Genomic DNA, 16789 nt, shown 5'->3' with positions numbered 1-16789 from the left:
TGCTGACCTGGTATGCACAGAGAGGGGACCCAAGCCTAAGTTAGGAGTCCATTAACAACTCCAGGGATCTGCCCACCCTGCTCTGCACACAGTCAGCCTGCCCTGCCCACAGTCAGACTGCTCTGCACACAGTCAGCCTGCCCTGCCCACAGTCAGACTGCTCTGCACACAGCCAGCCTGCCCTGCCCACAGCCAGCCTGCCCTGCCCACAGTCAGACTGCTCTGCCCACAGCCAGCCTGCCCTGCCCACAGTCAGCCTGCCCTGCCCACAGTCAGCCTGCTCTGCCCACAGTCAGCCTGCCCTGCCCACAGCCAGCCCGCCCTGCCCACAGTCAGCCCGCCCTGCCCACAGCCAGCCTGCCCTGCCCACAGCCAGCCTGCCCTGCCCACAGTCAGCCTGCTCTGCCCACAGTCAGCCTGCTCTGCACACAGTCAGCCTGCCCTGCCCACAGCCAGCCTGCCCTGCCCACAGCCAGCCTGCCCTGCCCACAGTCAGCCTGCTCTGCACACAGCCAGCCTGCCCTGCCCACAGTCAGCTTGCTCTGTACACAGCCAGCCTGCTCTGCACACAGCCAGCCTGCTCTGCACACAGCTAGCCTGCCCTGCCCACAGTCAGCCTGCTCTGCACACAGCCAGCCTGCTCTGCACACAGCCAGCCTGCCTTGCACACAGCCAGTCTGCCCTGCCCACAGCCAGCCTGCCCTGCCCACAGCCAGCCTGCTCTGCACACAGTCAGCCTGTTCTGCACACAGTCAGCCTGCTCTGCACACAGCCAGCCTGCTCTGCACACAGCCAGCCTGCTCTGCACAAAGGCCTGCACATTAAGATCTAGATCCCTCCCAGAAAAACTCAGTTCATTGTACCTCAGGGGCCTGCTTGGACTCTATGGGAAGACCTTTGGGGATGATTACCAACTTCTGCTGTGGCACAGCCCCCTGCCACATGGATCCCAGGTTAGACCCACTTCAGAACTGGAAGGTGGTAATAGCATCCACAGAAGGTACCAAGACTGTATAATGCCAATTCTCATTTGAAGCAAGCCAGCCAGCCAGCCAGCTAGCCAGCCAGCCAGCCAGCCAGACATCCAGCCAGCCAGACAGACAGAGGAAAGAAGGAAGAAGAAAGCAAGCCCAGAACTCAGCCTGTACCTAACCCAGCGCTCCTTGGCCTGTCCTGACAGGGATAGCCTCAGCCTTCCCCAGAGTTTCGGCTTTCTTTGTCGGTCAAATGGAAACATCTTATAAACATTGAAGAAGAGACCCAGACCAAAGGGATGAGCTGAGGCTGGGGGCTCAGCCTGGTCCCCAGGAAGTCTTCAGTCAGGGCTGGCCCCATTCACTCAGTACCTGCCACTAAACTGGCTACTGATAGGTGGTGAGGATCAAACTGGTCACAGCTAAATGTTAAATAAATGCCCAGCATCAGGGCACAGCATGGATTGCGGTGGCCTCAGGGCCGACATTAGAGACGAGGACAGAGGCTTGCACTGTGGGGACGTTTATTATGACTTTCTCCCCTGGGGGAGAAGCGGTGACAGCGAGAAGGGGCTGGTTTTAAAACAATAAAGTCAATTCGCTATGGTCTGCTTGGATGTTTTGAGATCTTTGAAAGAGATATTGTGTGGCCTCAGGAGGGGTTGGCTGGGACCCAGTCTATTTATCCTGTAAGGAGGGTGCCCTGACCTTCGCTGGCAGCGACGGCCTCTCAGCCTGAACTTGCCAGGTCTGGACAACAGGGTTACCACCGCCCGAGACCGAGACGAATGCTGGCCAGCTGCTGCCTGGCCCCAGCGGCCTCTGCGGCCCCTTCGCCTGGGTGGTTTCAATTTCTGCAAAGCCTGGGCGTCTCAGGGGTACAGCCCAGGACTCAACCTGTCGCTGCTCAGCAAGAAAACACCAGAGGAGGATGTTGGGGGGTTGACTTGTGTCCCCTGTGAAGACCAATTCAGATCCTAACCCTGGTAGCCATGAATGTGATCTCATTTGAAGGCAGCCTTCACAGATGCTGTGAAGTTAAAGGAGGCTACGGGATTAGGGTGTGTTATGAGAACGGGAAAACTCGGGTGCTGATGCCCAGGAAGGGTGCTGGGGGTGACAGAGCTAGAGATGGGCTGGCATGAATCAAGGACACTGGAAGCCACTGCAGCTATCAGACCAGGGGCAGACAGGGACAGATATAGCCACTGTCACTGGAGATGCTTGGCTATCTGGAGAACATCTGGAGAACAGAGGTGGTGAACTCACATCATTTTATCCACAGACACGATCCTTCCCTACCGTAAACTCAGCGACATGTTGATGGCCACCACCCGTCATGGTTTCATCCAATTCCTGCAGGGACAGAGTCATGGGGACAAGGATGACCTTGGCTCTGAACTTGAAATCCTGGTCCCTGGGGGGTTGAGTCACTGCTGGTGATGACCTTTTCCCAGTCCCTACCTCCACGTCTGTGGAGGGAAGACACTGAACCCGATTTCCGAGTTCCAACTTTACACGTCTCTAGGGTCCTCACAATGTCACCATATCCTCAAATCTATACCATTTAATCTGCATATTTTCTTGCATCAATTTCCATAAAGCATGAAGGAGAAAACTTCAACTCCCCACTTCGGAGTCCGCACCATTTGCCCTCAATAATAAATACAGAAAAAGAAGAAATACACAGAAAACAAACATTTTCAGTCCTAGCCAGAGATACTGCCTGCCGGATACCCCATACCCTGGGGTTGTCGCTGTTTTCTTTAAAACAAATATTTGCAGGGATCTAAAAGATGTTGAAGGCATACTAGCTCCTAGAAGGGACCTCCATTCTCACTTTCCAACTGAGTCAGAAAGATCAGGAGAGACTCTACACAGAGACCGACTTCCTCACCATGGGAACTAGTGATATCTAGTTATTACTTTTATCTTTGACGCAAATGGATCATTCAGGCAGTGAGAGTGGGCTGCAGTGACAAATATCCCCCGGAATCGGTTAGGACAGTGGATGGTGAGCTGTGGTAAGAAGCATTCCCTGAGTCTCTATGGCTCATACACAACACACACGGATTTCTTTCTCCTGCTCTATGCTCACTGGGGGCTGGCAGGGGCCTCCGTTCATTTGCAGACCTAGTAGACATCTACTAATGGAAGGTCCCTTGGTTTGAACAGTCAGAGTAGGAGGCAAGGACCTTCTTGAGGGTCTCATTCTGGCCCTGAATCCTCCGGTCTGGGGTGACCTGGCCACTTCCACTTTAACCTCATGGCCACACTGCCACACGAGGAGCCTGGAAGGTGCTCCTGTCTCTGGCTTGTTTGGTATGATTTGGTGGTAGGGATGATATTGGTGGCAACCACAGCTGCTCTCCAGACCTAGTTAACGAAATGTGGGTATGGAGAGCTGGCGCACTCAGGTTTGGCACCTGTTTGTGAGTGTATGTATATGTATATATATATATATATATATAAATTTTTTTTTTTTTTGCATACAGCCAGGCCTCATTTCTGTGTGGTTCAGGCAGAGGTGAGCTACCTCAGAGACTTTCAAAGCCTGAGATGTTTCCTAGTGAGGCCTTTACAGAAAGCAATTGCTGACCTGCTCTGGGAGACTGCAGCGGTCCTTCTTGGAAGTGCAATGTTGGGCCCTGCTGTCTTTAGGAGGCCTCTGCACCTGTTTCTTGTCCCAGAAGATCATAAGTCCTCCCAGCACCTGAGTCGTCACCACCATAGGGAACTCATACGACAAGAAGCTACAGAGTCCCTCAAGCTCCCGGCTGCTGCTTGTGGAGTGACCCTGGGTACCACGCAAGGCTTCAGGAATTTTCATAACTTCAAACTTCTTTCCTGTTTGTAGCAGTTTAATGTGGTACTGACTACTGTCCTTGAAGGGAAGATTACAAAATATTCATGCATACACATGTACACCCATATATACACCCATATACCTGCACACACACACACACACACACACACACACACACACACACACACACAGAGCCCAGTGTCCCCATTTTGCACACTGACAGTCTAGCACTTTTCAGCAGAAGTATATGGTCTCTTGATCTGTTCTATGCTGGGCAGGTACCAAAAAAAGAGAGGCAGGTATCCCACTGCCTCTTTTAGACCCTGTCTGTCTTTCCCTACATAGAGTTCTGCAACTCTAAGGGCATAGCAACCCTGGCTGGTCACTTGACACTAAACTGAGCAGCTGCAGTCTCAGCGAAGCAAATTCCTAGCATCTGGGGCTGAGGACAGGCCTCTCAGCTGGCGCCAAGGTGGTGGCCCCCTTCGGGGTTTTTTGTCATCTCTGTGCCTGTCTTGGTCACAGGGATGTGTACCAAGGCCAGGAGAGCAGCGGGTGTGGACTCAGATATGCAGCAGTGACCCTGGCTGCCTCGGTGGGGGGCTTTGCAGCCTTTCTGAACAGCTAGACACCGCAGTTATAGTCCATGGTAGCCTAAGCAGAGGAGTAGCTGGGAAGGCTCTCTGGGTGCCATAGAAGGACACACACACACATGTGCACAGACACATGCACACACACACACACACACACACACACACACACACACACAAGCACACATATGCAGGAATATGCACAGACACAAATGTGGGGTTAAAGGACCAGGCAGCAGGGGTAGAAGGGTGTTGCACCAACCCAAATTTCAGCAGAGTAGAAGTTTCTGGAACAGAAAAACAGAGACTGTGGGCTTCAGAGGAGGTAAGAAAATAAAAAAGTGGGGGTGTGGTTGAAACTGTCACATCAGCGGGAAGTCATGGGTGTGTGGGGGGCAGAGTTATACCAACGTTGACGATAGCAGCTTCTGCTGCCCAAGCACAGACCTCATCCCAGGGTCAGGCTCAGCCCCAGCCCGCACAACCTGCACCCAGCCTACAGCAGAGCCTGCAGCTGACCAGTTCCCCAGAGAACTGAGAGGTGGGATCTGCCTGAAGCGGTGTGCCAGCAGGCAACAGGACTGGGGTGCTGGATCATTTAGCTCTCTCTGTTCAGTATCAAGAAGCCAGACCAGACACCAAGATGGTGCCTCCAACACGTGCTATCCAATGGGGAAGACACATTTAGCAAGGCAGCGTGTTTAAAAACAAACAGAATTTTACACACACATCCCACATAACCACACAGAGAAAGTTCTAGAAAGGTTAATATTGATAACATACAATTTAAAATAAGTATCGGAGCAACTGCAAGCAGAATGACAAGCCAGATGGATCTGGGCGGGCAGAATCAGGTTGCCTTCATAGGCACATGAGGCCACCACGCAGGACATGGTGCTCTGAGACAGGGGACTGCCCTGTGACTTCTCAGCTTAGGGTCTAGAGGCAGCTGGCTTTGGTTCCCTTTCAGGGCCTGAGCTCTTAGCTGTAAATAAAACTGATTTGTTCCAAGGGTTCATTGTGCATCCCATGTCCTGGCTTCAGTCCTGACCATGAGCAATTTCTGAGTGGAGAGGCGTTTTATAGCCTGTTGCCTGCCGGCCTATCTGTCTGACTGTGTCTCTCAGCAATTGTTTCTTAGACTGCCACAGGCAACGTCTCCTGTTCCTGGCTGCTGTGCCTTGGGGATCCCACTGAATTCCCCAACGAAGGGCTGTCTGCCAGGTCCTGAGCTTCTTGCTTGTTCTGGACTCACCACAGCAGAACCTGTGGCTTCCGTGGGTCCTTCCCATCCCTCCACTCCCTGATTTACTATGGGCAGGAAAGGGGCTTTTCTGTCACTTTTCAACAGACCCTAGGTACAGAACTTAGTCTGGGTTTGGTTCTTATATCTTTGAACTTTCTGCAATAAAAATACTAACAATTAGAATGGAGAGATGGCTCAGCAGTTCAGGGTACAAGCTGCTCTTGCAGGACTGGAGTTGGGCTGCCAGCACCTGTATCAGGTAGTTCACACCTACCTCTAACTCCAGCTCTAGGGAATCCAAAGTCCTCTTCACATATACACCATACACATACTACACACACCACACATCACACACACACCACACATACTACACACACATTACACACACACTACACATACCACACATACCACACACACACACAAAACAGACCACACACACAACACACATACCACATACCACCCCCTACATATACACTACACACACACACACACACTACACAGACCACACACACAAAACACAGACCACACACAACACACATACCACCCCCTACATATACACTACACTACACACACACACACACACACACACCACACATATACACCATACACATATTACACACATACACAACATATACTACACATACCACACACACAAAACACACCACACACACACTACACATATTACACACATACCACATACCACCCCCCCACATATACTACACACACACATACACACCCCACATACACAAAGACACACATGCCCATCCCCTCAAAATGCCAAATGCAAATAAATTGACATTCCACTGTCACTTCATCTAACACTGGTCACCTGGTTTCTAAAATACAAACCAAGTCACTTCCTCTGTCTTATACTCTGATGACTTTCTGATGATCCAGGGGTCAAACCCCAAACTCTGCTAGGCCTGGCCTCAACTACCCTTCTGTTTTCTGGGACCCTGTTCTCTGCTCTCTTGGCCTCTGGACTCCCTATGATGTGCTGTACCCAGAACTACGTGGGTTCCTCTTTCTCCCAGGTTGTGCTCCCTGGAGCACACATGCCCCACAGCTGGAAAGGCTCCCGTCACTTGCTGGCTTTCTTATCACTGTGCTCTGAACCCAGTATCCCCAGGTTGTATTTTGAAGCTCACCTATCTAGAGTGACTGTATTTGGTGAGGGGGACTCTAAGGAAGGACACAAGTGTTAACAGAAGGGGGCATTGGGTGGGACAGAGATAAGAGCCTCTCACGTCTAGTTTAGGGTAACAGTTGGCTCTCCACTGGTACCCACATCCTGGGCTTTTCTGTTCTCAGTACCCAGCATTGGGAGCAATGCCATCATCACCCACAGTGACAGTGATGATATGATGCCACGGGCTTCTTTCTCTACAGGCTTTCTGCGTAACCAGCAGACCTGCAGTGGCACCGTAAGCCTCATGTTTAGAATTTACCTTAACAACCTCTCTAAAAAAAGTCACAAGAGGGATATGGTTTCTGTCCCCCACAGAGTAACAGAAACTGTCCCTGGCACTCTGGTCTTCTACTTGCTGTGGCCTGGCTAGCAAAGCTGCCATCTTGGCAAGTCAGGCTGCCCACAGTGAGAAACCACAGATGGAGTGGCTTCTCGCTGTAGGTTGGACTTTGGGAAGGCCAAGATCAGGGGTCCCGGGGCCTGGTAAGGAAGCTCTGCTGACTACAGACAGTCACCATCTCCACACATCCTCACCCAGCTATTCCACGGAGGGCATTGTGGTAGGTGAGAGTATGGCGTCTCTTCTTGAAAGGACACCCACCGGTCCCACTCCCATAGCTCCAGCTTGATGGCCTCCTCTTACTGCAGGTGCTCCCTCCCCGACAAGGCCTGACTCCAGATATCTCCCCTTAGGGCAAGCCTTTCCACACACAAGTGCGGGAGGGCACAGCTCAGTCCATAGCATGTACAATGACCTGCTCATATCCCCAGTGTTAGCTGGCTGGGAGCTGACTTTTTGACTTCCCTTAAAAGTTGGGTGTGCTTGTGCTCAGGGGATGGCATGGCAGGGAACGTGACTGCTGCATCCTCGAGGACCTGGGTTCAAATCCTGGAAACCACAGGGATAGGAGGCATAGACAAGAGCTTCTGATCATGGGCTAGATCCATTATACACAGTGGTCAGCAACAATGCATCATGTCTCAATAAGGTGAGGGATAGGGCTGAGACTAGAAGTTGGTCATGGACTGTCCACATGCATGCTATGATGTGACACACATAAAGAGATGTACACAAAAGCTGAAAGAGGTAGAAGAAGAGGAGGAGGAGGAAGAGGAGGAGGAGGAGGAGGAGGAGGACGACGATGACGACGACGACGACGATGACAGCGACGACGGCGGCGACAACAACAACAACAACGACGATGAGGTGGCAGCAGCAGTTGGTTTTGGTGTTACAGGATTATAATTCTAGCTGTTTAGGAGGCTGAGGCAGGAGGATCATGAACTTAAGGCCCTTAAATGAAATCTTGTCTCCAAATAAAAATTTATTTTTAATAAAGGGTTGCAGGAAGAACTCAGTGGTCGAGCCCATGTTAAGATACACAAAGCCGTGGGTTCTGTTCTCTGCGCCACAGGCAAAACCCCATCTCTCTGAGTTGGCTTGCCTGAGTAGCAATGTTGACACCATAATTCATCAAGGTTAAACAAGGATGAAAAACCACCTCCTGCATCACCCTGGCCACATCTCAAGTGCCCGGCAGCTTCGTGGCTAGTGACCACCGTAGTGGAGCAATACAGTATTGTGAGTTGTTAACCAAACCTGCTCCTATTCCCCAGGCAAACCTTTCATCCCTCCTCTGTCTGCCCCCTCCTTCACCTGGTGGCTTTTGGGGGCTTGCTACCAATCAGATTCTGTATATAATCAGAATTTATATACCCAGCCCCTTGACCTCCATGTGTCTTAAAAATGGACGATACTGGCTAGGTACAGTACAGAGATCTGGCCAACCTCTGAAGGTGACCACCAGGGGGAGGTGGGGCTGGGGCCAGAGAGACATGTATTGGAACCTCAGAGCCTTGTGGTGTGCAGAGCTGCTGATTCACACCCGGAAACCTGACATCAGGCCAGCAGGGCTCAGCTGCCAAGCCTGGCTCCTGACCTGCCTGACCAGAGTAGATCAGACTGACGTCGCCTGCTTAGAACTGGCTGGGCCAGGGCAGCCTACCACTGTTACCACCAAGGTGAAACAGAACCTGGTCTACTTGGCTAGGATGGGGGCATCAGACCCAGCCCTGGCTTATAACCACCTGTCTTTAAGGTCCCCCAGAACAGGCTTTTCCATCTGCCTGCATTGCACCTGCTGGCACTGAACCTGTCTCCACTGCATCAGTCCTCACTGCACCTGCCAACATTGCACCTGCCCACACTGCACCTGTCCACATTGCACCTGCCCACACTGCACCTGCCCCCCACTGCACCTGCCCACACTGCACCTGCTCACACTGCACCCTGGCTACTTCTTGGCTTGTGATTGGCTTCTTTCATTTCTGCTCTAAGGTCTTGTGGTTCTTCAGAAAATATGGACCCAGATTACAAGATGGGACAGGAAGGCCACCCTGGTGCACCCCTGTCTAACTTCTCAAGAGCTTCTCAAGATGTCACTAAAATCAGCCATCAACAAGGAACAAAACAAGGGCATCCTGTACTCAGACATGGCTGCTGGGCTGGGGACATGTCTCAGTCAGGTCGACACTTTCTTGCAAGTATGAAGCCTGAGTTGGATCCTAGCACCAACAAAAAAGGCTGAGAGTTCACCTGTAATGGTAGTACTGGAAGTAGAGACAGAAGGATCTGTGGGGCCCACTGCCTCGCTAGACTGTCCAAACTGGCAAGTTCCAAATTCACTGAAGGACTATGTTCCCAAAAGCAAGGCGGGGAATAAGAGATGAAGACATTCAAGCTGACCTCTGGTATCCACACAGGTTCACATGTGTACAAGCCCCCTGCCCTCTGACATGTGCACATACATAACAAGTACACACACACACACACACACACACACACACACACACACACACACACACACTGGTGCAATCATTTTGATTGATAGGACAGAAACAAGTGTGCATCGTGACAACAAGGTCAAGAAGAGGCTCAAAGGTTGGCAAGAATAAGGTTCCTCAAAACACCGAGTAAAGCCAAACAAGGGAGAGGAAGGTTCCAGAGTGCATATAACAGCATCCATGCCTGCAAAAATGACAAATGACACTTCCCAGTGCGCCTGACTGATGCGCAGGGGGCATGTATCTTTCTGGCGGGCAGAATTTGAAAACACCAGGTGTTGGGCGTCACGCAGTCAGGGCAGTGATCTCAGTTAGACCTGACACAAGTGGCAAATACACGGTGCCCTCTTCCTGATGGGCACCAGGGCAGAGCCATGCCTGCAGGAAGCATTGTGGCTCTGATGCATAGGGTGGAAAGCCAGCATGTAAGGGTTGGGCTGAGAGCCTCTCCCCAGAGGCTACTTTTAAGGGAGCTCCATGGGTGTGAGGAAACTACCCAGGTGAGGAGGAAGAAACGGCTTCCAGAGATCTCCTTGAGTAGAACCCCCACCAGAGAGAGGGAGAGGGAGAGGGAGAGGGGGAGGGGGAGGGGGAGGGGGAGGGGGAGGGACAGGGACAGGGACAGGGACAGGGAGAGGGAGAGGGAGAGGGAGAGGGAGAGGGAGAGGGAGAGGGAGAGGGAGAGGGAGAGGGAGAGGGAGAGGGAGAGAGAGCGCTTCCATTCACAAGCATTGGGTAGAATGCTCTGGAAGGCTGGTCTCAAACTTGCTATGCAGCTCAAGCTGACCTAGAACTTCTGATCCTCCGGCCTCCATCTCCCAAGTGCTAGGATTGCAGGTGTGAGGCCCCATGCCCAGGTTATGGCAAGCTGAGGATGGAGCCTAGGGTTTCTTGCATCTTAGGCAAGCACTCCTCAGTCACACCATCTCCCTCTTTTGAGGCAGGGTCTCTCCTGGAGATGGAACTGGAGCTCACCAGGTAGGCTAGGCTGGCTGGTCAGGGGACTCCAGAGATCCACTTGGCTTTGCCTTCTCGGTGCTGTATTTTAATGTGGGCTTTTTGGGGAGATCAAACTCAGGTCCTCATGCATGTGGGGAGATCACTGTATCAACAGAGCCATCTCCCCAGCCCAAAAAAGAATTCTTTGAAGAAGTACTAGACGAAAACTATGACCCCATAGACCGAAGAAGCACAGTGGACTTGGGGCTCAGAGTCAAGAAGAGCTGTGCACATGAGCACACAGCAAATCTGCAAGGCAGAGAGACTCCAGTGCAAAGGAACTCCATCACCCATGCCCGTTGTCATGGTAACAGGATATAACAGATTGTTTCAAGTGCTTATGTCTGCATAAGAGGTCCTGTGTGGGTTCTCAGGCACTCTACAAGAAGTCCAAGGTTTGTATACTGAGTGGGTGTAGATCCAGGATGGGGAAAAATGTCTATAGATCTTTGAATATTTAACCTCCCCAAATTAATGTGAAAAAGAGACTTCTACTGGATCTTTTTATTTTGTTTTTTTTTTGTTGTTGTTTTTTGTTTTGTTTTTTGTTCTTTGTTTTTCGAGACAGGGTTTCTCTCTATAGCCCTGGCTGTCCTGGAACTCACTTTGTAGACCAGGCTGGCTTCGAACTCAGAAATCCACCTGCCTCTGCCTCCCGAGTGCTGGGATTAAAGGCGTGCGCCACCACTCCTGGCTCTACTGGATCTTTTATTCCTGTGATTACTAAAAAAAAAAAAAAAAAAATCTACTAGAGGGAGGGGTGTCTTTCCTTTTTTTTTTTTTCCTCCTATGCCAGGAATTGAACCTAGGACCTCATGTGTGAGGGTCAAGTGCTCTAACACTGAGCCACAGCCCTCAGAGGCACAGGGTATGTTTTGGGTGTAAATGCCCTGGACTAAGCACTCTCAAAGGGTAGAGCTTATGGTGAATGAATTATATTTCAGCAAGCAATAAAAGAGTTAAAACATAGAAACCTGATAAGAACTGGAGCTCGAGGGATGGCTCAGTGGTTAGGAGCACTGGCTGCTCTTCCAGAGGTCCTGAGTTCAATTCCCAGCACCCACATGGTGGCTCACAACCATCTGTAATGGGATCCGATGCCCTCTTCTGATGTGTCTGAAGACACCAACAGTGTACTCATATTCATAAAATAAATAAATCTTAAAATAAAAAAAGAAGAACAAAGACTACAATTGGTTACAACCCAGTCAGAATGGCCACCATCAAGGGAAGTACAATTGCTGGATATGGGAGAGGAGGAACCTGGAGATGAAGGGGAGACATTGGCGTACTCAGTGTCGCACTGTTGCAATGGTTGTTCATCAATCAGCAGAGTGGGGGGTGGTCCTATTTCTGCCCTGTGTACTTTTACCAAATCATGGGTTTTAATAAGGAACCCCAGCTTCCCATGACAGGATGAGGGGAGACGTTAGCTTACTGACATCCTCGGGCCATGTTCAGCCATTTCTGCCCCTTACACCTTTCTCTCTCCACAGAGTTAAGTTCCATAACTGTCTGAAATACACAAGTCATTTGAGAGTGTATCCCGTCTCTGGAGCAACTCAGGGCAGGCACCTGGGCCTGGGTGTGAGCCCTGTGCGTTTGTGTTTGAAAATGAAGAGGCCTGGCCCTCCCTCCAGCCATCAGGGTTGGGATCAGAGCAAGCTAGCAGGAAATCCAGCCCCAGCCACACATGGTGACCAGGAGGACCACGAGAAAATAGCATGCGACATCCCCATGGTTGGCTGGAAATGAGCGGAAAAGGCATTTGGTTTGTGAAGGGTTTGTGGGGATTGAGGTGGTGTGGGGTCCAAGCCTGAGTCTCTTCTCTCCTGCCAAGAGTCACTTTCTAAGTGGGGCAGGGTGCTGTGGGCTATGTACCTAGGCTGGAGAATGCTGGGTCATGATAGCATTGCTCAGGTCACATGACTTTGGTGGAGTTACCCAACTGTCATATAGTGAGTGCCCTGGGCTGTCTGCCTAATGGGTGTGTGTGTGTGTATGTGTATGACAATGACTTTGTCATAGGGCAGATATGTCTGTACACACACACACACACACACACACACACACACACCGTGACACCCCGAGTATCTCTGCAGTCTTGGCTGTGATCTGTAACTGTTCCTCTGTGTGAATTACTGTTCAGCTTTCCCTTGAAGGTTCCCTTGGTCATTGCTGCCTCCTCACGCCCTGCCAGGCTCAAAGCTAGCATTCAGTAATTGAGTGAATGACTGTGGGAAGCACCTCTAGAGGGTACGTCGCATGATACACAGCTGGGGTGAGGACGGACAGTGTCCCCTGGTCAGCCCCATCAGTCACCGAAGCCCAAGTCAGCAAGCCTGGCTTCTATCTGAGAAGCTAAGGATTGGCCCCAAGGCAAGTTCAAGTTCACAGATTCAGAGAGCCTTTACTGCCAAGATGGGTCTCCTCCCCCATTGGCTTTCAGGGATGGATTCAGCAGCTGTCACTGGCAGGATGACAGGGACAATATCAGAAGCAGAGGAGGAAGGAGATGTAGTCAAGATCAAGGGTTTGGGGTGGAGGCTGAGGGACAGGATACCACCCCAAAGAGGCATGCTTGTTCCCACAGAACTTGAGGTAAGATCTAAAGTTCTTGTCCTGACACTGGCTAAACTGGTTGTTCCCTTGACCCCTCAGTTTCTTCTGTGAAGTGGGTGCAATTATTGCCTCGGTTTTTCAGAGTGGTAATGGTTCTGTGGCACCCTAACTCGGCAACCACTGGGTGCTGAGACAAGGCTCCTGATAGGATCTTCTTCCTACCTGTGACCACCCACCTTCTCCACAGACTCTGAAGGTATTTGTATAGCTCTTAACGAAACAAACAAAACACAGGAGATAAAGTGGCCACACTTCTCAGTAGCCATTTTAAATAAGAGCATGCTCACCCTTAAGCCCCACCCCCGCCCCAGTCAGCATCCCGTTTTTGCTATTTTTCAGTCCTGGATGGCTTACAGGGAGCACAGCAGGTTGGGAGGTCCCCGAGTCACTGCCACATTCCCCTGCTCTGTGCATCATCCCCAAGAGCCACCTGGGCATCAAACAGAGCAGGAGTCTCGGGAGGGGCAGGGAGGGGGAAGTGAGCCCAGGGGAGCCCAGCAGATCCATTCCCAGTCACATGGGGGTTGTAGGAGCATCTATGACCTGGAACCAGGGTTTGCTTTTCTGTGTTCCTATTATTCCCTGGTCGGACATTCTGAGTCTTATCAATGGACTTGACCAATCACCCTTAGAACACAAGTCAACATGGCTGCATGGACCTCAGGTTCCTACGCTCCCTGAAGATCCCTTCTCAGGGACTCTCTCAGTCTGTCCCGTGTCACCATCTCTGTTCTGTCCCTTAAACACCGTGGCATGTTTTTGCCACATGCCGTTTATATAGCCCTCCCCTCTGCTTGATTGAGATGGTCTTCCTGTGTGTGCACCTAGCTAGCACCACCTCACCCATGGTCTTTGTCCAGTGTCACACTCTCCCCTGGCCTCTCAGATGTTTGTCAACTGAGTGTCAATACCATGCTGCTTCGTTGAGCTCAGCTTTTGCCAGACTACCTGGTTATCTGCTGGCATGTATATCCTCTGTCTCTGACAGGGCCATGGGATTTTCCCCCAGGGCAGAACGCATTTTAGCTGTTACTTAAGATGGAGCTTGGCACACAGTTAGCACCCTGAAAGTCTGCGGAGGGGGTGAATGGATGGATGGACATCTACCCTGGGGTGTTCCAGACAGTGGCAGGGAGGGCTGAGCACCACACTCACTGTGCACGGGGTAGGTGTAGGGGCTCTGTCCAGCAGGCGCGGTGCTGAAGCTCGGTCCATAGCTCAGGAACCCGCTCTGGCTGGGGGAGTGATTCAAACTGTCTTCTGTCTTGATGCCTAGGAAGGAAGCAGAAGGAACAAAATTACATGGTTAGAACACTTCCCTGCCATGCGCACAAGAGCCATTGAGTCAAAACAGTGTTCTCATCAGCTTCTAAAACAGAAGTCACTGGAGTGCTAAAGTCAGCTTGTGTTCGAGAGCTCTCTCTCTCTCTCTCTCTCTCTCTCTCTGTGCTGTGTGTATATGTGGTGTGTGTGTGTGTGTGTTGTGTGTGTGTGTGTGTGTGTGTGTGAGAGAGAGAGAGAGAGAGAGAGAGAGAGATAGGGTCTCATGCCTCTGTGTGTGTGTGTGTTTTTGTGTGTGTGTGAGAGAGAGAGAGAGGAGGCATGAGGCCCCCCTCTGTGCTGTGTGTATATGTGGTATGTGTGTGTGTGTGAGAGAGAGAGAGAGGAGGCATGAGGCCCTCTCTCTCTCTCTCTGTGCTGTGTGTATATGTGTAGTGTGTGTGTGTGAGAGAGAGAGTGATAGGCTCTCAAGCCTGTGTGTGTATGTGTAAGAGAGAGAGAAAGAGAGAAAGAGAGAGAGAGAGAGAGAGACTCATGCCCCAGTGTGTGTGCATCTTAGGCTTCTCCTTATATTCATGACACAGCAAGAATTATCTAGAACTTCTAATCCTCCTTCCTTCACCTCCCAAGTGCCACGCCTGGTTTGTGCAGTGCTGGGATGGAACCTAGGATGCTGTGCATGCTGGATGAGCCCTCTGCGCCCTCTGCCAACCGAGCTGCTGCTCTAGCCCCAGCCCCGACCACTGGGGATTGCCACGTCCAATTCTCACACATATCTGTGTACATGGGAGTGTCATGGAAGTGGGGACTCGGCAGCCAACTGCCCCTTCTCCAAGTATCTTCCCTCCCTTCCATTAGACTAGTTGCTCTGAATGAGTGGGACCTGGCCCCTGGTTGTGCAGGGACATGTGGCTCACAGTTGTCAACTAGAGCATTGCATCTTTCCTGCTCTGGAGTCTGGGTCAGGAAGAGGATGAAGCCTAGTCAGAGGGAACCCAAGGGCTTCAGGGAGATGTTCTAGGCAGGAAACTCTGTTTGTGGGACTTGCAGCTTAGAAGCGCTTAGGGCTAGGCCTGCCACTGCAGTGGAAGGAGTTGTGGACATTGAAGCCCACACACAAGACAACAGAGAGGATTTCTGATATCATTTGAGTACCTAAGGCCCTGGTCTGAAGCCAGTGACAACACTTTTCTGCTCTGAGGTGCTGAGGTCCCCCTGCCCCGCAGTGTCTCCCACTGTACCTGCTTCATAACCTGTGAAGCATGGCCTCCTCCTCTCTCATCCCACCTCCTACCCTTGTGCTAAGCATTGTCACATGCCACCGAGGACCAACACGTGCTCCTTTGGGAAGTGCTGGGAGAGGGGAACTCTCTGACTTTCCAAGGCCAGAGTTGACAGGTACTGTCTGCGTCACCACCACATGGCGACCACTCTGTAGGAGCAAAGGCCACTCAGAAGAAAGCGCACAAAAAATGAATCAAACATCTCATGAGATCACTGTATAGATGGTGCATGTATGTGTGCACACGTGGCGGTTGGAGGATGGCTTGTAACATCGGGTTATTTTCCTTCTACCCTTGATGGCTTGAGCCAGGGATCCAACCCAGATTGTCAGGCTTGTGCATCGAGCCAGAGACATCGCACCAGACCCCCCATGATGGCGCTAGAGCACCTGGCTCCGGCCGTACCTGATGCCAGCTCTATCCCCAGATGTGGGTTGGGGTTCTGATTCTTGAGGTTGAAAGAGGTCTCCTGACACAGACTGGAAGAATCTGTGCCATGCTTCAGCCGTGCCCTCTCCCCCTTACTTCCAGGACAAAATTAATCCAGCTACATGTATCGTCCTTCACTGAGGCATAAAGACACCATGATGTTGGGGCTGCCAGGGGGTGCAAGGAAGGGCTTGCTTGGTACTCACTGTAAGGGGGGATTCCATAGGCTTGCGCCGGAGTTGGGTACGCTGTATAGGGTGGTGCCTGCTGAATGCCTGTGCTGTACTGTGTCTGGCCATAGGCCGCCATGGCTGTGGAGGACTGACCAGGAGGGACACGTGGATGAGACCTGGGGGAAGGAGAGATGGTTAAGCCTCCCAGCCCAGCCCAGCATCTCTTCCTCTGGGTCCTAGCATCACTGTCATTTTCCCTTAGGCATTACACTCTCCGGAGCAAAAGCATCATTTTAGTACATCACATTTCATCTCGTTCTCGTTTTCCCTGGGAACCAAGAAGATGAGTTTGC

The 16789-nt window shown here is 51.4% G+C and overlaps 1 protein-coding gene across 4 annotated transcripts in view; it reads right to left on the bottom strand.

Annotated features, from left to right (window-relative positions):
* The window catches only part of Eya2 (EYA transcriptional coactivator and phosphatase 2), a 176700-nt gene that overhangs the window by 69567 nt on the left and 90344 nt on the right, over positions 1 to 16789 (bottom strand). For all 4 annotated transcript variants that reach the window (NM_001271963.1, NM_001271962.1, NM_010165.3 and 1 more), the window contains 2 exons: positions 16470 to 16612; positions 14426 to 14542 (listed from right to left, as the gene is read on the bottom strand). In NM_001271963.1, the coding sequence (NP_001258892.1) occupies positions 14426 to 14542; positions 16470 to 16612 (260 nt within the window). The remainder of the gene's footprint in view (positions 1 to 14425; positions 14543 to 16469; positions 16613 to 16789) is intronic.

This window comes from Mus musculus, chromosome 2 (assembly GCF_000001635.26).
Source record: "Mus musculus strain C57BL/6J chromosome 2, GRCm38.p6 C57BL/6J".
NCBI classification, from domain to species: Eukaryota; Metazoa; Chordata; class Mammalia; order Rodentia; family Muridae; genus Mus; species Mus musculus.
Note: the sequence above shows the minus strand (reverse complement) of the source record. Positions and strands in the feature narration are given on the sequence as shown.